This window comes from Glossina fuscipes, unplaced genomic scaffold (genome assembly GCF_014805625.2).
Source record: "Glossina fuscipes isolate IAEA_lab_2018 unplaced genomic scaffold, Yale_Gfus_2 111, whole genome shotgun sequence".
Lineage (NCBI taxonomy): Eukaryota > Metazoa > Arthropoda > Insecta > Diptera > Glossinidae > Glossina > Glossina fuscipes.
The window spans coordinates 3,283,164-3,304,902 of record NW_023998454.1 but is presented as its reverse complement, the minus strand read 5'-3'; the positions used below and the strand labels follow the sequence as shown (position 1 = coordinate 3,304,902).

General features: G+C 33.4%; 1 protein-coding gene across 3 annotated transcripts in view; it reads left to right on the top strand.

The window, feature by feature from the left end:
• The window catches only part of LOC119638975 (neuroligin-4, X-linked), a 120,653-nt gene that overhangs the window by 20,527 nt on the left and 78,387 nt on the right, over positions 1-21,739 (top strand). For all 3 annotated transcript variants that reach the window (XM_038036135.1, XM_038036136.1, XM_038036137.1), the window contains exons 6-8: positions 7,001-7,437; positions 8,410-8,528; positions 10,053-10,313. In XM_038036135.1, the coding sequence (XP_037892063.1) occupies positions 7,001-7,437; positions 8,410-8,528; positions 10,053-10,313 (817 nt within the window). The remainder of the gene's footprint in view (positions 1-7,000; positions 7,438-8,409; positions 8,529-10,052; positions 10,314-21,739) is intronic.

The following is a 21,739-nucleotide window of genomic DNA, read 5'->3' as shown; positions in this document are numbered from 1 at the left end:
ACACACACACACACACACACACACACACACACACACACACACACACACATACCCGTAAATACAATGGCAACATTCATTATTATAGTGGGCTTCTGCTGTATGCTGTGTGTATGCACGCGGAGACTAAATTGATAAAATTTTGATAAAATTTCCTCTCTTTGTATAGAGGAGAAAAAATAAAAACAACAGATTTATAACATTCAATAAAAATTGTAGATATAAATATATATGCATTCGTATATATACACGTACGCATATGCATATACAAGACCTACATATAAGCCCACTTTGCAAAGACCGCAATATAGTGTGTCTCCATGTTTTTTACACCCGTACATATTTATTACATTTAATTTTGTTATGGCGATTAAACGCTTCAACAAGCTTTTGTTTTAATTTATTTTGGTGAGCCATTGAATATAAAAATGTTTTTAGGTTTCCATCAATTAATTTGACAAATCAATCAATGCAAAATTCAAATAGCCCAACGCATCAGCGAAAACACAAAAGTATTTCTTTGTATGGAATACATTGTATTGGTTTAATGCTGAATTATGCATGCGGCCGCATAAAGCCGCTTATTAATAATGTATGCGCGCATACGATTCGTGGCGTAGCGTTTCATGCAAGACAAATCTGGCATAAAACGCAAATCATGTTCAATCTCACCACACATACACATGTGAAAGTAAATTTAATATTATAAATAATGTACGTAAATGTTTGTAAAATATTTACACTCTTTCTCGACTGATTGATTTCAGTGGTAGGCTCCTGGCTACTTTTGCGCATAGCAAAGAGACATAGTAAGCATCGCTTTATCTTGGCACTATTTATCCCTTGTTGAACTTCGTGGATGTAAAATTGTACTGTCATTGGAGATCCTTTCGAGTTTTCTAAAACGGCAACTAAGATGTTGGAAGTCAGTAAAAACAATTTTAATTTAGAAAATCTTACTTACTTGGGACCAAACGATTCTCTTTTCTTATTCAAACGGCGGATTGTAATTCTATTAAACCAGATATGAAGTAAATTACCGAATGTTCATTTGGAATAGGTGCTAAAAGAAGGTTTCACAGAAGGGCCAACTTAACTGACATGCACAGAAGGCTGTTCTTCTTCAGCATACTAGAAACTATAATTCGGCAGCACCAGTTACCAACGCTACTATCGTTGCTATCGTTTCTCATTTCCATTTCCGTTCGTCCATTGTCAATACACAAAATTTTAAAAATTCGCCGGCCACTTTTATAAATTGTCTTGGGAACAAAACTTTTTGATCTTATATTGTGTGAATGTATGCCATTGTTAGCGTCGATTGAATGAGTGGAACAGAGGAAAGAGATAACACGGGAGGAAAATGATGTATATTAAATAAGGGTGTCTTGTATGCATATCATCCCTTTTTTCTTAAGTCTTTTTTTTTCTATAAATTGCAAAATGAGACAATCGGGTAATCGATGCGAACTTGCTGCTTTGGCAATGATAATTGAAATTCTTTCATTCAAGATGATTTGCGCTAAAGCAGGTAAATTAAAGACTTCTTATTGTTCAATATCAATTAAAATGTAAAATCTAATTGACAGTGTTGAAAATGCAACTAAAAACGGTGTTTCGAAGATTCGACAAATCAAATATATATTTGATTGACGGCAAACACAGTGTTCATTTGTTAGTGTAGAGATTCTTGCAGACGTCTGTTAGTTTGTGACTCTAAATTTAAGTAGTTCGCTCATTCGCTCATAAAAAACAAAAACTGTTGCATTAATTTTCAGTTTATTGCTGTCAACGACTATAGCCGAAAATGACTTAAACTATTTCCGAGAGATCGTGAGCGAACGACCAACATAAGCTGCAAACTTTTTGCATTTATTTGATAAAAGGCGATGTAAGGCGTAGTGATAGGGAAAATTCGCTTTAGGGTGTTTATAACTTTCTTAGTTGTTTTACTTTTTATTTTGGTTCCTACAAACTCGTACATACACATCTGTGCACTTAAATGAATATAAAACAAAACACTTTTTCAATATTTACGGTAGTTATAAAAATGTTGTCGAGCGTAAGTTTGATTGTCCTTACGAGTGATTTCTTTGTAAAAAAATAAATAAAAACACAAATCTGTGTAAAAAGAAAAAAGTAAGAGAACAAACAAACATATAAATGAATAGTAAGTGTATGCATGTTTGCATAAACAGTGAAAATCCTTTCCTTAGAACTCATATGGTTTTATTTTGAAAGTTTACAAATGCACTGAGGCCGTTAACATTTTCAATGGTCTCGAAATAAATAAACATACTTACGCACCACATGATCTACATATGTGTACAAATGTATTAGGTATTTACGTATGAAACTGGAATGTTTGGCGTAGAAAATAAAACATTTATTGTATGAAAATGGTGACAAAACTATTTTACCCAGATCATTGCCCTGTGCGATAAAATATTCCTATCTGTCTCGTAATTAATGAATCCCTTCACTGCAAAAATACTGCAATTTTCTTGCGGCAGACCAGTAATCAAGCCATTATCGTACAAGTCGTATGTTGCTTAGCAATTAAGCATCCCGTTGATAAAAGCGGTATTCGAAAGACTCGAATATAATAAGTAGGCTTCACGGTTTAATAGTTCCCAGCTGAGTGCTTCCAACGCTTGTTTTTTCAACAACAAACAATTCAAGTCGATTAAAAGTTGTTAGTAAAGTTTCATATTAACCGTTTCATTAGGTAATGATCGACCGACTTCTTTCTAAAGAATATCGCCTTCTTGCCAAAGCAATTCAGTCTCGCATTTGATACGGTGCGGTATACCTAGATCTGCCCGTGAATTTTTAGGCCTCGTATTCTCACAATAGACCTGCCTTTTATCCCCAATCAGTAAATGTCGCAAAAAAGACTTTCCTTTGTATTGTTCGTGCAGAAAAAAATACTTTCTGGCACAAAATTCGGTATTCTTGTTGTAAGAAAAAGTATTTTTGTATCGTGATGGGTGTTGGTATGATAGCTTATTGTTGTTAATATTCAAACTATGAAATGTCGTAGCTGCAAACCTATATGTTCTCTATCAGCAAAGTCTGGTTTCATACTCACTTACCCAGTATATACCGCTATTTTAAAACCATTTTATTTTTGTTTTCTAATGTATGTGTCCTTGCATTAGTCCCAGTAAAAATTGCAACATACTTAAATAACATTGAATACACATATCAACTTGCTTACATAAATAGGTGTATTACATACAATAGATATATATGTCTATGTACACAAACATAAAATTTTCTACATATTTATTTTTCAACTCACATATACACAGGCCTAGGCACATAGACATTTATATACGTAAGTATATTTACTTAGCAACAAGCACTTAACCTAAATTATTGTGCTGCACATAATGCGTACAGAGTAAAAGATGGACGCAAAACGTTAAAAAAGAGAAAACGTACGAATATGTTGCGATTTTTATACTCGAGTGTATTTATGTGTATGCACTCGCACGGCATATTTGCATAAGCATAAAGGACAAACAATTTATATATGTATTCATGAAAGCATGCAAGAAGGCAGACTCCTTAGAAAACTGTATGACTTCATACAGAATAATATTATTCTCACTTATATATGCAAAAGGATATAATTCATATCAGACATACAATTAGAAATATGTAAGAAATGAAATGTGAATTTCTTGAATATTTTATAATGTATATAATGCATGTATACGTACATATGCCTGTGTGTGTGTGACAATTCATTTCAAAATTATAATAATTTGTATTTTTATTACTGCTCGCGTTTGGTTTATTTGTGCCTTACTTTTCCGAAGCTTTAAAACAAAAATTTGTGGTCAACATGTATCAGTTTAAGCATAGTAGAGTACAAGAAGGAAGCCAGTAAACACTTTCCAAGCATTTTCCCGCTTTTCCGCCCATATATATACCTTTAATTCATAACAGATGAAACTAATTATACAGTTGAGAACCATTGCAATAAAGCAAATACACATAAACGTACATTACTGCTACACATGCACTTAATACTCATTAGCAAGCTTCGCTGATACATAACATATATACAGTAGAGAACATTTTAATTTTCATTGTCATTAAGGCTTAGCTATGACAAAGATTTACGCTTTGAACAAACAGCGAATTATTATGAGGCAAGTAAGGTAAAAACGAATGTGTGTACGTTTGCGATTCACATGATGCGTATAATTTGAGGTCAAAGGTTAATACAATTTACGTTTTTTTGGAGAAGTGTTTCACAGACGCACATACATTCGCCATTTCTAAGCTCTACTAAAATTCAATTTTATTTACGCTCTTGGTAACTAACTTTAAAAGTTTATACAAAATGTTAAATTTATTTATATATATAGTTGCAGCCGAGTGTTAAAAGCAAACATTTCAATGTTTTGCATTTATCGCAGGCGTATAATATGTTTTCAAATGTTTATGTTCATAACAAATGGAAATACGCATCAGAGATCAGAGTACAAAGTGTATATTAAGATACGTTTCCTTTTCTTTTTTAAGCCAAGAAGCTTTCTGGCGCTGTGACCGATTGCTCATCATAAGAGAAATTGATATGTTTTGTTCTCGTGGTTTTTTGAACTTTATATCAAATTTCGTATTTTAATCAATAGTCACAATAAAAGTCTTTAGTAACAATATTTTTTATAAAAAAAACCGATGCCTTGTGAAGTCTCTGTAAAGGCATTCAGAATGCGACTGAAAAGTTTTTTCTTTTACTCGTTTGGTTTCCTCTGCTTCCTCCTAGTTTTATTCTGCATTGGTGAATTCTGGCCCATCAAGCGCGTAATCGGAATTTCAGATCTTAACATCTTCGCTATGCTTTCGATATAAATTGTTTTGCTGCATAGTCATCAAGGTGATCGAACTCTGACACAATATCACAAATACCTGCGATAGTACCTGAACAAAAGATATCTCTTCATATTCTCTCTTTCGTGTTCTCTTATCACTGGTTTATCTTTCATGCTTTCTCGATCGCTTTCTCTTGGTTCCTTTTCCATTTGTTCTCTTCACTCACATTTTTCTAATTTTTATTTTGTTGCTAGCTTTTCCATTTATCTGTTGCTATGCGTATGTCCTTAGTGGATTTTGCTCAGCGATCATTATCTTCGTGCTTTTTTGTTTACAATCTTCTGGAGCTTTCCTAACACACTGCAGAATAGATTAAAGTGACAAAAGGCCTAGACTTCTTTTTTTGTGAATATATACATAAAATAAGCGGTAACACCTACAAACACTATAATTGCACGTAATTTTAAATGATTAATTTAATTTAAAATTGCTATATTAACCTGAACAGTCGAATCCATTCTTCTACGTTTATGTCTTTTGAAATTGTGAAATGAACTAAAAGAAACAAAATAAATAAACGAACGAATGTACAACAAAATAAGTAAATAACAAGCAACACTTTGACTCAGTAGAACGATCGTACATATAAAATCTATCTAGTGCGAAACTAGCTGTGCTATTTGTGTGTGTCACTAAGGTGTGTAAATTTATTAAAAGATTTTGCGAGGACGTATTTCTTTCATTCTGGTAATACACATTATTAAAATTAAAAAGAGGTGCCCAAATATTGTCTATTGTGCCGGGTTTAAAGGTGGTGCCTCGACAGTTGCGATGTAACTGTTTTGGTCAATAACAATTGTTGTAAAATATGAATAATTCGATACAAATACATGAGCTTCGTCTGGAAAGACATAGACGGGTTTGCAAATTTCATCGGTAATTCGTCTGAACAAACATGAGCAAAATAATTGTAGTAACAGCCATAATAAAAAACGATCTGCACAAACTCCGCACAGTATACGCGATAACAACAATATCTCCGCCTAAGGAGACGACAAAGTAAGAGCACTCTCAGTGCGGTAGAGTTAACGTTGGTCGTAGCCATGGTGAGTGGTTAGTTGGACATCAACTAATACTTATCGGTTGCACACATGCCCAGACGAATACTTTCAGTTCTACAGCAAAGCGTTCTTATTCCTGAACATCAGTTCGGTTTAAATTACTCCGGCGGTATATTCCCTGATGGGGGAAAAGCCTTCGATAAGATCCGGCGCGATGAGCTACTTTTCAAACTTAACTCATTTCTTCCAATTCCTATGTGTTTACTACTTAAATTCTATGAAACTGACAGATCCAATATATATATATATATAAAATTGAAGGAGGTCCTCAGGGAAGCGTTCTAAGTCCAATACTACAAGCAATTTTCACTTCAGATTTTCCGATCGTCACCAATGTTTTAACTGCAGCGTGCGTTGGTGGTACAGCGATCCTATTAGCATTCATTGAAAATGTAATTCAACCCACTTCCTCTAGTCAGATTGGGTAACCACGTAAATTCCTTGACAATATCTCTACCGAATGGATGCAATGAAGCAGGAAGATTGAAAACGCCGTGCACTGGATCGTCCATTTAAAAATGAATTTAATTTTATTCGTTCAGTTATTTTAATGAACTTTCTAAGTTTACATACATTTTTTGCTTAAACTTGCCATCTATATTGTCTCTAACGGGACCTTATTACCTCTGCTAATTTCTCATCTTGATATACTATAATATTTGCTTATTATCGTTTTGGGTAAATGGTAAATTATACATGCAATTAAAAAAAAAAAATTACAAAATTTTTTATCGATTATTTACAACCTTTTGACAAATGTCGTCTCTGGGACGTGCTCGCGAAAAGCCAAAAAAAACAAAAGATTCAATAGACAGCTTTAAAATTTTCTTTAATAATAACTCTTTACGTAAAGGTAGTCGTATAGTCCGCTCTAATTGTTGGCGCTTTTTTATATGAAAAGGTGGCTTCAACCGAAATAAGTTTATTTGAAATTTTCTTAAGTGCATATGTATGTCTACATAAATATATTAAGGTGCTTTTTCCATACTTTGTAAAGAATTTATAAAGTATCCCGTAATGATTTTTTTTTTTTTTTATTTTCTATATTTAAGATTGTCAATGAATATACTGATTGGGATCGTGCATCTCAACATCCGATCAATACCCGAGATACTGCCGTGGCAGCTCTTTCCGACGCTCAATTCGTTGCTCCCATTGTACGTACCGCTGATATATTTGCTATTAACTCGCCACCGCCTATTTCATCGGCTGGTGGAATTGGTAATTTGGGTAACTCTGGTGGTATCATCTCAGCTTCTACGCAATATACAACACAATCAGGACGTTGTTATTTTTATGTCTTCGATTATCAGACGAAAGATGGCGACTATCCACAACGTATGGGCACAGTGCATGGAGAAGATTTACCCTACATATTTGGAGCACCTCTCGTAGACGGTTTCAGTCATTTTCCTCAAAATTATACGAAATCCGAGATAGCACTCTCCGAAGCGGTCATTACTTTTTGGACCAACTTTGCCCGAACCGGGTAAGTGCTATTATTAACTCACTGGCAATAAATGCAAAGACTTGCTTGATTGTATGTCATCGTTCGTGTAGCAAATGTAAACCGTAACTAAGCCATAAAGTGTCACAAATGCTGTTACGCTTTACCTGTTTTATAATTTTTATCCGTTTTTTTTGCTTTTGCACGCATATCACTGTACGGATGAGTAAAAGTTAATTTTTTTTAAATTTTTTTGTGCTAGGAAAACTTTATTTTGTCTATGATTTTATTGCTGCTTTTGTTGTTGTTGACGCAAGTTGAACAAAAACTGTGGTAATTTTTACGCTCATATACAACTCAAGTAAAAACCATTTAATAGTCAAGTGCTTCGCTAGCTGGCTTCCACATACAAAACAAGCAGCACATAAAAGTATACATAACTATAAAGACCGGCAACTAATTTCTTTCACGGCAAAGCTTTACAATGTTATAAAAGAATAAATACATATGAATTTTTATGTGCATACACAGAAACGGCGAGAAACGCAGAGAGAAAGACAGAGAGACAGAGGCAGGCTTTTGCAGAAGCATGCATATATCTCATAACTATAAAAAAGCATTGTGCAAAGTGTTTTCCCTACTATTACTTTCGTATTTTCCTCGAATCATGCACGTTTTAATTTGTCACTATTGTGTATGCAAGGCAATGTGTCTTTTTTCACGTCTGATTCTGTGTAAAAATTATCCTTAGAATGAATCAAAAGCTTTACATACTGGAGGAAAGAAAAATCAGCAAAGACGATACAACGCAAAGAAACTATTAACCACGAAAACTACAACAGCAACAGAGAAAATTTATGACAGAGACAAAATAAAAATTCTCCTCATTTGCCGCCGATCTTTTATGAGCCTTTGTAACAAGTATCTTATTACGCAATATAAAATCTTTTCTTTTCATTGTTCCTGCTCTTATTTATTATCTTTCGTAATCACTTTTCAATTAAATTTTTCTAGAAATCCAAATGAACATCATCGCCAAGACTCTATACTGCCAGCTTCTAAAGAACGTAATCGCTTTCGCAGTATAATATGGGAAAACTATGATCCATTACATCAGAAATATCTGGAAATAGGTAAGATTTCTCAGGAAAAATTTCCATTTCTTTTTGTGATATAAAAAGTATTATAGAAAACTTTACTTTTTTTCGAGAGTTTTACTTCCCACAAGAAAAGAGAACGGCCTTGTGCGCATTGTTTGATTAAAAGTTAATGCTTTGTGTGTTGTACATTGTGTGCACGTTATGAATTTCTTTTTTCGTATTATTTATTACGATGATAACCGGCTCTTTAAAATCAAGATTTACTGGCGTAATGTTCATTTCGAGAAATGAGTGGAGAAGCAATCAAATCTGTAAATTTCAAATATGTAAATGTCTATGCACTAGCTAACAATTTATGAAAAACTTGTGATTATAAAAAATTTTGAGTTCGCATTTCCTGGATCTAACACACAAATTTCATGTCATTTTCCTTCATCTGATAAGAGTTTTACGAGTGATGTTAGCGGACCCAATTTTGTTATTTTCGGGAGAATCAAAAACATTCTAATTTCCTGTGTTCATGAAACAACTGTGATGGAAAACATAACACCAAAATAAAAAATTATTTTCGATAGTCGAAAAGTGGAGTCGCAAGGCATAGATGGCATCGCAGCTGTTTCAAAAGACAAGTAATCATTTTTTGGCATGAAAATTTTAACATGAGAAAGCAATTTTCAAAATGGATACAGTGATTACTGGTCGAGACCTACAAGCGCATATTGAAGCTCGAGTTGCTAAGCGACTATTACCTGTTCTTAAATCAGCAGAGAATGTTTCAAGAAAAAGTTCTGCAGTTAAATAACGAGATTAATTTGAAGACTCAAATGTAGTTTGAGGGTATAGACGAATTGCTTTACGACAAGACAGAATATACAGGTGAATAAAGTCTAATTTGCACAAAGAAAAAATATTCTTTCAATGTCTCAGTTTCATTATTGATCGATGCATAATTAATATTTTGAATTGCAATGTATGTACGTACATGTGTACACGCATACTTACATTGACAAAATTAAAGTGCAAATCCGTAAACCATATCCAATGAGTTTATAAATTTTTCTCACCTGTCGAATAATGCCATTTATACTTTGCCCCATTCAATGTCCTTATATAAAAAATGACAAAAAAAAGGAATCCTCGCAGAAACCCGTCATTTGTAGTTGATTCATTTTCAAACTCACATAATTGTCTTGTGACGTGGTCGACAAATAGGGTGGGGCCCCACGGTGATGGATCCTTTTTTCCTCAAATTCGACCGTCTATTTTTGATTATATTATTTAATCGACCTAGTAGCCTGGAATAATGTTCGTCTGCTGTTGTTCTAACCCTTTTAATATAGTCGCTGGAGATTATGTCATCTGCAGCCAAATAATGCTGGTTTTAACCTTGTGAGTCGATTAAAATGTGCCCAAATGATTACCAGTTTATATGTAAAGATTAAAAAAAAAAGCCTGAAGACTGAAGACACAAGGCGATCTATAAACTCGTTGTATCAGTTTCTTTGTTGAATTTTTTCAATTAAGCTAACCTTTTTTTTTTTTTTACTTTATTTTTAGGTATGAAACCACGGATTAAAAATCATTATCGCGCACATCAGTTATCGATTTGGTTGCGTTTAATACCAGAACTGCATCGTGCCGGTATGGAAGATGTAATAGCACGTCACAATTTATTCCGCAATCACGATGATATGAGTTTGTATGAAGGACCAGTCAAACCGGATCCATTCAGCTCGCAACGTCTGCTACTTATTGATGAAGCTCTAATGAAAAAAGCACGCACTAATGCCAGCGGCTATATGACTGGCATATTGGGTGGTAAGTTTCATTTACTATTTCTCGTTTCTATCTACTAATAATACTCGCACAGAGTATTTATGCCACAACTCACAATTTCACAAGTTCGCGCATTTTTTTAAAATTTTTTTCTTAACGTTAAACCACGAATCTAATGTTATGATTTAGCTCAAGGTTTTATGTGTATATACGTACGCCCCGTACATAGCGTATTTGTATGAAGCGCTTTCTCACAATGCATAAGCACGAAAGAAAGTAGATTTCCAGCTATATTTAAATCAAATATTTTAACATTTCCCAAGCATAGACAAGCAAGCATAACTTCAGGCTTTTACTACTACAACTGCTTCACATTGAACGGGAATATGATTTATTATATTCTATATGAAAAAGAAATAAGTGTATAAATGTCCGTGTGAGACTGTGCCAAAGCACACTGAATTCTCTTTTCTTTTTTCTTATTAATAACAGAAGACTTAAGGCGTCTTCATGTCTGTTATGACAGCTAGAGTGCACGTGCTAGGATGCGTGCATTTGTACACAATACTACTCAAGCTGTCTTTTCACTTCTATAACAAAGGTATTCACAAGTCCTGCAGTCAATAATGCACACTCTTATCTATTTACATACACAAACATACTTATAGGTATGCATAGAACATATATGAAAGAGTTTGTAATCTTTGTTAGACAAGTTATTTTATACCACAAGGTGTACATGACTACCTAAGTGACAGGCATTTGCGTAGGGAATTTCCATTTACTTTTCACTTTTACTTGTTTTTTTATCTTATTTTGTCATAATTATAATTGAAAGTCATGCAACTCAATTGAAGAGTAAAAAAAGAAAATTAATTTAATTTCTTAACGTTTAAAAAGTATATTTTTAATCAAACTTGAGTAATTTTTTGTTGCCCAAAAATTACAAGTTGATGGCAGCAAAAACGTGAAAAAAGGTTGAAAAAGCTTTAGTTAATTAAAATTAAATTTAAGCCAAATGTCAATTAACAAAACTCTTAAAGTCAATCTTTTTAGAAATTATTTGAACACACGCTGATCGCTGACGCTGTAGTCAGTTCAGTTAACTTGCTAAACCCTGTTAGTGTTTGCTTGCTGTAATTATTTTTCATATTCTTTCCATTTTCTTGACTTGCAAACAATTCAAACACTTGCACACATTTAGTTATAACACAGACATAACACTCGTCCAATTATCTTCGGGGTCGTAATAAATACAAGTATGGTATGTGTTGTATGTATGTATGATTTTAAATGAAAAATCAGCACATTTATCAGCACATTAGTAGAGTAAACAATATAATGGTAAGCTTAGTAATTCCGAAAGAAAAACACTCTATATACAGTCCATAACCCATAAAGTCATTTTCCATCATAGATATACATTCATGTGTTTAATACTAAAATGCTCTTTTTTTTTTCTTTTTTTTTTATATACTCCCCTGTGCAACGGAGGATGACATCAACAGCAGACAAATCTGAAATGCAGAGAGAGAAAGAATTAATAGATTTTCTGTAAAACATCCAAAGTTGCACGCACATCCATATATGAAATTCATTTTAGAAATATGCTGATGCGAGCAATTTCCTTAAACTAAACATGAGTTAAATAAATAAATAGCAAACATAGGAGACCACAAGCAATAGCAAAAAGTCCGAAGAAATAGAAAACAATATTAACAACAATAAACGTAGAAGACTTTGAAGAACGAAAGTGGAGTGAAGACAAACATAGCCCTTTGCAAACCTTTAAGAACCTGAACATAAATCCGTGTCAAATAAAGACTTTAGCAATAGATTTCATATTAAATCAAGAGAAATTCTCCCGACCAACAAATATCATCGATCCGAATAAAGCAAAAGTCAATGTAAAGCGCTGCTGCATTGCTATAGCAACAAGTATTTTTTTTCAATCGTGTCAGGACATATCCTTACTAAACAGTTGTATGATAACTAGATTGAATTATTTCATAGTTTGTATATAAAGCGCCCATGTGGGAGGAGCAATATAAATAAAGCTATAAGAGAAATCAGTGCAGTTGCTAAAGGCTTATGTATATTATTATTTAAACATTATAACTAAACATGAAAATCGTATACAATTTGCACTTCGTCTTAGCAAAATTACCCTCCAATTCAGCCATAATTTTTCATTGCGAAAATGAGCGTAATGAATCTCTGAGCTTTCACACTCGTTGCTGCAGACGATTGTCTGCTGCACTCTTTGAAAAGTCCAGTAACATCCCTAAATGGAAATTCCTCATAAAAAAATGCGGCCGCCCACGAATGCCTGCTTGATAGTATCGAGAAGCGCAAAGAAGAATCCTTCGCATCAACGTTCAAAAGGGCCTTAAGAACTCGAATAAATTGTAAAGAAAGGTGCCATCGAGAAGAGAAAGTCAAAGAAGCTGAAGATTAGAAAATTAAATCTTTCTAAGCAAAATCATGCCCTAGTAAATAGCCAAGAGTTCACGAAGCAACATGAAATCGGTGTACAAGAATTATATAAAGAATATAAAATCGCTGCGAGGCAATATAGTTTGCCACAAGTAACGAAAGCCAAGAGTAAGTGAAACGAGTTACCGAACATTTGCCAAATAAATTGGTAGAGGAAATTGCGGAGTGAAAATTTATTGAAACAAACAGGCAATATGATAAACTATATAAACAAACTCGGACGCGAAAGTACAAACAGAGCCAATGTAGTGCGATGCAATAGACGAACTCTTTTGATAACGGAGGTACATGTCTTAGCGGAAATTAACAGAGAAGTGTTGTTAAGATCAAACGGAAAGACAAAGTCTAGATTCTAAAGAAAGCAAAAAGTGTTCGTATGTTTTAAGGCAACGAAGCGAAACCACTCAGTAACATGGCTGTTAACAAACGAACACAACAGAGGGAACATTGTCAATAAATGCCCAAAACGAAAATTTCTTTTTTTTAAACAAAACATGTTGCATACGTGTTACAATAAAATCGTTTATCACTTATGAACGCAGTAGACTAAGTGCATCGCCCTAATACTAAACCTCTCTAAGGAAGATCACGATAGACAAATGAGAAGATATCACGGCGCCAATATAAAACAAAGAAAAAATCTGAGGTAAAACACATCCTTTCAGATAGGAACTTTTCAAAGTTTACGAATTAAACTAATTTACCAAACACTAAAGAGAGGAGTATTATAACATATAAAGAAATGAGGGATGTACATTAACTAAAATCATTATTTGTTCTTCAAGCTTACATTAAAACGTAAAACTCGCGGCTGAGAGTTGATCTGTTGTGAGCTGCTTTGCCCAAGCGAAAAGTGATACAGATGCATAAGTAGTATTGTAAAGTTTTAGAGTAGAAGAGAAAAAAACATGTAGAAAATCCTTTAAGGGTCTTAGGAGCTATACTCAAATAGTAAGAAAGGCATCAGAAAATCCTTAATGCAACCTTTGATCCTGTCTGTAAGAATTTCTCGCAACTTGCCTATTGTTAATATAAATCATCTAGACGCCACCCAAGCTGCCGCTTCAATACACTCTTGGAACTACTGCAATAAGAAATTTCATTTTTGAGCTTACAAATGAAGTCTTTTACTCTTATTATTTTTCAGATAGACTACGAATACAAAGAAAATTCACCAGAGGTGTAGTTTGATCAAATTAACACGAAGCAAACTGGAAAGACACTTTTATTTAGATTAGATATATGGGGAAAGTCTTTGCAGAAACACTTTTGAAAAAGTTGATAACGAGAAAAAACACTTAACTTTTTTGTAACTTTAAAGTTGACTCAATGTGAAGTTCATTTCAATCAATGAAGCTTAGAATTCCCTAATTGGTAGTATTGCTTAAGAGCATGGCAGTCGCAAACTAACAAAAATGCACTACGGCCGTTAACGTAGGCCTTCTCTCCTATAAGAGAGCAAAATTGAAAAACATTAGAATATTTGAAGAAATGTTAAAGTATTAAAAGTTTTAGCGACGAAACTTAATCTAATTTGAGATAATGTATTTAAAATTTAAAATTAAATCCTAAAAGGGATATTTTATACAAATTGCTGGATATGAAACGGGCCTTTAACAGCTCTTGGCGTTGGTTAGTAAAAATCCGATTAGAAATTCGCAAAAACTATAAATGAAAGTAAATTTAGTTCTTTAATATTAGTTTTACCATCAACTTTACTTAATTAACGTAGACAATCTGAAAAAAGTTACCGACAGACAGAATGCAAACCATTAGAAAAACTATAGAGAAAGCAATTAGTAACAAATGTTAAACAAAGAAAAAATTATACAAATGCTAAAAGGCAGAATAAAGCAGAGAGGGGAAGTGACAAATAAATTGCATATACTATGAGTCTGGGTTAGGCTAAAATTTTGTGCCTGAAAGTTAAATTTCATTTATTCCTCTACACCAAATGACTTACAGGAAAAGCAAACATTTTCAAGCTCCTTAAAGTAAAGCAGCTGAGAACAATTTTAAATTTAGTCAACTGCAAAGTTAAACACAAGAATTGAATTTCTTGACTTACACCAACACAAGAATTGCTCATAAAGCTGGCAATACAAATAGTAAGAGCGAACTAAACTTCTTGTGTTAAAAAAAAAAGAAGAAATGAATTAAGTAAGATGGAGTAAACCCTTGAAAAATGGCATGCTTAGAAGTTGAGTTTCACTCTTACAAAACTCTTTTTAAATACTTGACCGCGTACCACCTCGGTGTAACTTCTACTATATCACTATTGTTAGGCTTGTAAAAAAAAAAAACGATAGAAAATCAAGGGGAAAAAAACCTACGCAAAGAATGTTAATTAATTACTTTTTCATAGTAGATTAAAAATACCTTTATGTTGAATACATTGTTTCACGCTCCTTGGCCAATTACGGGCAGAGAACTTTTGTTAATTTTTTAAGAAAGTTTAGAAGTATTTCGGATTTGTATATATGTATATTTTACAAAAGATCAATTATTCTGGGGATATCCCCTGCTCGTGTAACACGGTGGCAGCCAGAAAGAAGCACATGTTTTAAATGTGTATGTTTTATAATGACTTTTATGCGTATATCTCCGACTTCCCACGGCATAGGAAAGGACGCATCTGCATAATAATAATTGTTTTGTTTTTTTTAAATAACCGATCACTCGTGCAACACGGTGACGGCCAAAAAGAAAAAGAAATGAAGAAGGGGAATGATATAAGACGGAACACTCACCCACCAAAGTAATCTGCACCGAAATCAGATTTGAACCTGCGAGTACTGACTTGTTAGTCGCTGTTCTTACCTACTCGACTACTATGTACGTTTGTCCATGTTTATAACCTATATTACCAGTGGTACAGGGTATAAAACTTAAGTGTATCACTTTGAGATCAAGTTGGTCTATTGTTTCGACGTCATCGCATAAGAGTATCGTCATGATCTACGGACTAATATATGCCAAAATTTGTAATAATTTATGATACCGATTTATCGATAATAATAATGGTTGGGCATAAAAACTAGCTGTAGCAAATTTGAATTACTTGAATTTCTTCTTTGTCCACCATTTCATAAAAGGGTTCTAATGAATGACAGCAATGTAGCAAAAACACGGACCTTAACCTGATTTTTCTTCTTGTTTTTTATTCTATGACCAATCACTCAGGGGACGTCCCCTGTTCCTGCAGTACGCTGACGGACAGAAAGAAATGGGGAAAGAGACAGGGAAGCGGACACATCCCATGCCTTTACCGACTGAACACTAACTATAACTACACCCAAAGTAATTTCAGCAATAATAATGCAATAATGAAATTAAAACGACGACTACATTTTGCGCTTTGCAGCACCCCGTCAGTTGGAATGACACATATCTTTGATTAGACCCCTTGATAAATTGATTAAACGTCCGCAAATAATATTTTTCAACGACTCAAAGAGGTTCCAAAGAGAAATACTGTTTTCGGTTACTTTAGGATTTTTGAACTGGCAAATTTTTATAAACGTCATCTTTATAATTTTTGATAAAAAACACATTTATTAAATTCTCATTTGATGGTTGTCAATAATTTCTCTGACTTCCTTTTTTCTTTTACCCATCAATGAAGGGTGAGGTGTATACTCATTTTGTCCTACTGTTTGCAACACCCAAAAGGAAGCTGCAGAAACCATATAAAGTATTTACATTCTTGATAAGCATGAAATTCTGAATTGATTCAGCTATCTCTGTCCTTCTATGTGTCTATGTAGTGTGTGCTGTTGAGATTTTCCTGGTCGCAAAAATGGAAATGTCGACTGCAAAGTTGGTAGAAACATTGGAAGTACTTGCATGCAGATTGGTATTAAAAATGGGCCAAATTGGTCAGGGCCCAAGCCCACAGTGAAGCATAAATTGAATGTAACTCCTTTTGTATAAACAAAATTTGATGGTATTTTGGTCATTACTTTCAAATTATAAAGAATAGAGAGCAGAAATTTTTCACATTTACTATACGAAAATCTTCACTCTTTACGTTCAAAAATGTAAAATATCGGCCATGCCCAAACGAAGTTACAAATTATTGAATTTAGTTTCTTTCATCTTTTTGAGATCTTATGCTTATTAATCATAAGGTAAACCAGGCAGACATCTTAAAGCTATTTTGTAAATTCCTCGAATAAATGTACATTATCTGCCTAAAAATGTTTCAAATCCGAAATAAATATGGTGGACACCACGACGTAGTGGATTAATTTTTGCTTAATAGTATCGTTGATATGAAACGCATAACTACGTATATCATTTGGTAGTTTTTATCTGTGACTTTTTATTTTTTTTTCTTTATTAAGTTGACAGCTGACGTGACGTCACGACAATGTCCACATGACTGAATACATGAACTCATTTTATTCGAGCAAACTCAGCGAACAGTATGTAACGTTAAGAACCACGCACACTTCGCTAACATAGCAAGAACGTTCCAAACGTACAAAAACAAATTTTCTCAATTTAAAAAAATTCTACCGGCAAAAACACAGGCACACATCGAAGCGTATATGCATACACGCAAAAATATATGTAAAGTGAAGTAAAAAGTAAAATCAAAACAAGTAAAAACATTATAGCCGGCCACGGTCCACCATTAAATACCTTAAGTCATTCCGCAAGTATTTACAACAAGGCCTTATATATGGGAAGTAGTCAAAAAACTGATCGGATTTAAGCCATTTTCAGTAACAGTCGTATTTGGGCCAAAACAAATCGATGCAATATCTCACGTGATTCAGAAAGTGATTCTGAATGAACGATTTAATGAAATGTGGGTTTATTTCAAGTCCTTTTCGACCTTGTATACATCTGAACAAAGTTAATATACGTTTGTATGATAAGAGATTTAGAGTGTAATGAAAGGAAGAGTAATAATTTGCTTAAATTGAATTTGGAGTACTCATTTTTCTTAAACATTCCAAAGTCAATAATAAATTGCTGAGTTCAACTTTTAATAAATAATGTTTCAAAGAAAATAAACAATAGCCCAATAAATATGTTTTGTGGAAATCCCATGAAATAAGTGTCATTTCGAGCAACACATTACAGAGTACGATCAACACTTGATCCAAATTTACAACAATTGCTCACCACGTAAATTAACACGAACGAATGTAAGTCAGGGATAAAGGATAAGTTTGTAAACACTGATACTAAATGGATGCTGTAATACTTCTTCATGCAGGCTAACCAAGTTTTTGGTCTCAAACTTATGCGTAAAAATCCGATGAAAACGAATCTTTTCACATGCCAATGTCTTTGCTATAACATCATTACGATAACCTTGCTTCAATAATTTCAAGGATTTTGTTCATGAAATTAATAGTAGAAATAGCTTTTACAGTACCAACTACTCAAAAGTTAACTAATTTGTAAATTACATTTTCTGAATGTGTATTTTGTTCAAAATGCGTTATAGGTGCTGTCTGAGTGGTGCGGTGCGGTTTACCATATTTTCTTAATAATGCGAAATACGAAATTACATAAACCCAGCAATGCAAGTTTATTCCAAACAAGAAAAAAAAAGGGAAATGCTCTTCTCTTCTTCTGTTGATATAATAATACATAGCGTAGTAGTAGTTGTAATATTTACTATACACAATTTGTAGTTGGGTTTTGAGATACTATGTTGACCCATTTATTATCATTATTGGAATGGCGATAATAAATACTTTCACACACCCGCATACAAAAAAATCTTATTCTCTTTCTTTTTCTCACTCTTTAATAGCCATCGTTTGTGTTGCATTAAAAATACATAGAAATCCTACGAGAAATTAAATATTTTAAAATAGAAAAGCAAAAAAAAAAATTACCACTTAGAGAGAGGGAAAAAAAGCAAAACAACGTCGAAAGTACGTAGAAAAAGAAGAAAAAAAATCTAAAGCAAAGTGTACAAGTGCTAGTAATGACATGATTAAGTTCATTTTACTTTTTACTCGTCTTCTATGTTTATAAACTATGTAATTAGAAACCCTAACATCATAAAAGAGTCAAACAAAGTATTCTACAGATATTATACATATACACATATATCCCCCTGTACACATACATTTACATGCAATCGGAAGTCAAAAAGCAACATAAAAAAAACATCGGCTTTTAACCGAAAGACAAACATCTAATTTAAGAAAAAATTTCAAGTATTTTTTACAATCTGTACTTCATTAACGTTTAATAGAGTGCAGATAAGTAACTAAAAAAAAAAAAAAACTATAGAGACGTATGGTTAAGATATCAACTGCAAAACTTTTACCACATCATTTGAGTTTATATTCAAAAGAAAACAACTAAGAAGATTATAGTCGGGCAAGGCCAATTATTAGAAACCCTAAATCACTTCGCCTAATACAGCTATTCACACGTTTTGGTAATAATACACTCAAAGTTAGATATCATTTTCACGTAAAGGTATACCTTTCATTAAAACCCGTCTATAGGAGAAATCCTTAAATGCGGTGGTATCCAAAATATAGACCGTGTGGTCCGTGATAATACGTTGTAAGTCCAAATATTTTTACAGAGCGAGTTTCGTAGAGAAATTTTGAAAATTACAATTATTTTCCATGTAATGACTTTTCAAAATAGGACTTTTTATATAGTAAGCGGAGGAAATGTGGTCCGATCCAAACCATTTTCAATAGCGTTCGCACTTGCATCGAAGCAGATTGGTGACCAAATTTCGAAGTTGAAATATCTCTAAAATTGCGATCTTGAACCCAAAGCTTGCGAGCTTGACCACAAATATATATTGACAGATTATAGATGGACAGACAGATAGGCATAAATTTGATTCAGAAAATGATTCTGAATCCATCGGTATAATAAAACGTGGCTCTTAGTCTCTCCGCGTGTTACATTCGTCCGCACAAACTTGATGTACTCTGTACCGCAACTAGTATAGGTTATAAGTATTACTTACTATTAAATGAATTTGGAATGTTTTTGAAAATATTTAAGGCATCAATCAATATCAGTTTTAAGAGTTAACACGAGTTAGTTGTACTATGAGATAAAAAAATAATTTTTAAAAATCCGTTCAGTTATGTAGAAATTAAATCTATATTGAAAATTACTTTGACTTCTTTGCGGAATGGAAAGGCCGTTATTCATAATTTAAGAGCATTTGAGAGCAGCTGATTATTAAACTCTCCATATAATTTTTAACACAAATATCTTGGGGCAGCCTAGCGAACATACCGAAAACACATAGTGTTCAAAGTGGCGGGTGAATCCATCTCAACAAAAATGGATGTGAGTTAAAAAGCGCCATTTTCCATTAAAATAAACGTAAGGGAAACCATATGAAATGTATTTATTATTGGGTCGAAGCGGCCACCAGAAGACCATATAAATATTAGGGACTGTCTGCTTAAAATATTATAATATTAAAATCTTAAATTTTTTAGAGAAAAGAAAAAGAAAAGTTGCTGGTTTGCAAAGCGATTAATGCAAAACTTCTATTGAGAGACCTGATATATCGGAGGCAAGACGACAAACCTTGACTAAAAAAAAACAAAGTCTGACGAAGAAAAATCCACAAGTTAGCTTTAAAGGTCTTAACATTATATACCTAGGCTAACTTAAGAGAAAACCATTTGCAATTGACGTTTAATACGACAGTAACCGGGTCCTTCTAGAAAAAGAATTGTGTTAGCAAAATATCAAAGTCGAACACATTTTATTGACTTTTGACGTTTTGCTGAAATAATCGCTGCGTTGATGGAAAATTATTTAAATCAAATTTCTCGTCCATAAATTGTTGCCATGCCTTTTTGCGATTGGCTTAGCTTCTCAACTTTTGAAAAGATGATCGGTATTTTTGTTTTGATTTCAAAATTAGTCAAAGAAAAATTACAGATCAAGATATAGAATATTAAAAACAAAATAGTTGAAACTTAAAAATCGAGAATGTATCGTGCGATGCCTCCGATGATAACTTGCAAAACAGTATTGCAAAATAACTGAGAAAATTGGTCAGTCCTTTCCTTTCCGCACAGTACTTTGCGCGCAAAACGCAAGACTTATGTTCAAGATGTCGACTCAAAGCTTTGGAAAGCTGCCTCCTATTTTTGTTTTTCTTGTTAGATTGCTCAAACAAGAGAAAGATGAGGAAAATCTTTCATCAGCGCATGTAGTGATGTTTTTCGTTTTTATTCACTAGTGGCAGAAAATGATATAGGGAGGCTTACGACCAATTTGCCTTGAGGTGAAAGCTTCACAAGCACCCACACGCATACTTTTACACCCGTTTAAAAGCAGCGTTTTAAGAATTTCAAATTTTTATTAAGTGAACATTAACAGATTTGCTGTTGTCGTTGTCCTCTTTTCCTCTTTTTTACCCGCCATCGAAGGAGAGTGTATGTATCCTTGATCAGTATTAAATACACAAGCGATGTAACTGGCTGTCTGCCTGCCAGGTTAATAGTGAAAACGGGCAAAATCGGTAAAAGGCGTGCCACCGTGTAGCACATCTATTAGTGTAATTTCTTGCTCGTTTTATTTTCGGCGTTTTGATTTTTTTTTAGCGGTGAAAATGGTAGGTATGAAGACTTCGCTCACGGCCGAATATAATTTTCATATTTTTTTTTCTTTCTTAAGTTTTTGTTCATATTTTATAAACATAATTCTATATTTTATTTTTTGTACCGAATCTCTAAAGCAATGCTCAACTTTGTCATTGTCGTCAGTTGATGGAAATAATGTCATGCCCTTGAGCTGTATGCAAACTTATACGGTGACAATCGTAGCAACAGCGCAGTCTAAGTTAATTTAAAGGACATTTCATTATTTGTTTGAACGTTATTTCAACGCAACATTACTACAAATGTGATGTGAATATTAATTAAATTAAAACTCAAGCGTGCCATTTCTCCGACGATCGAATCCGTTCACTCAATACTCTACCTACTTTTCACTTAAATAAT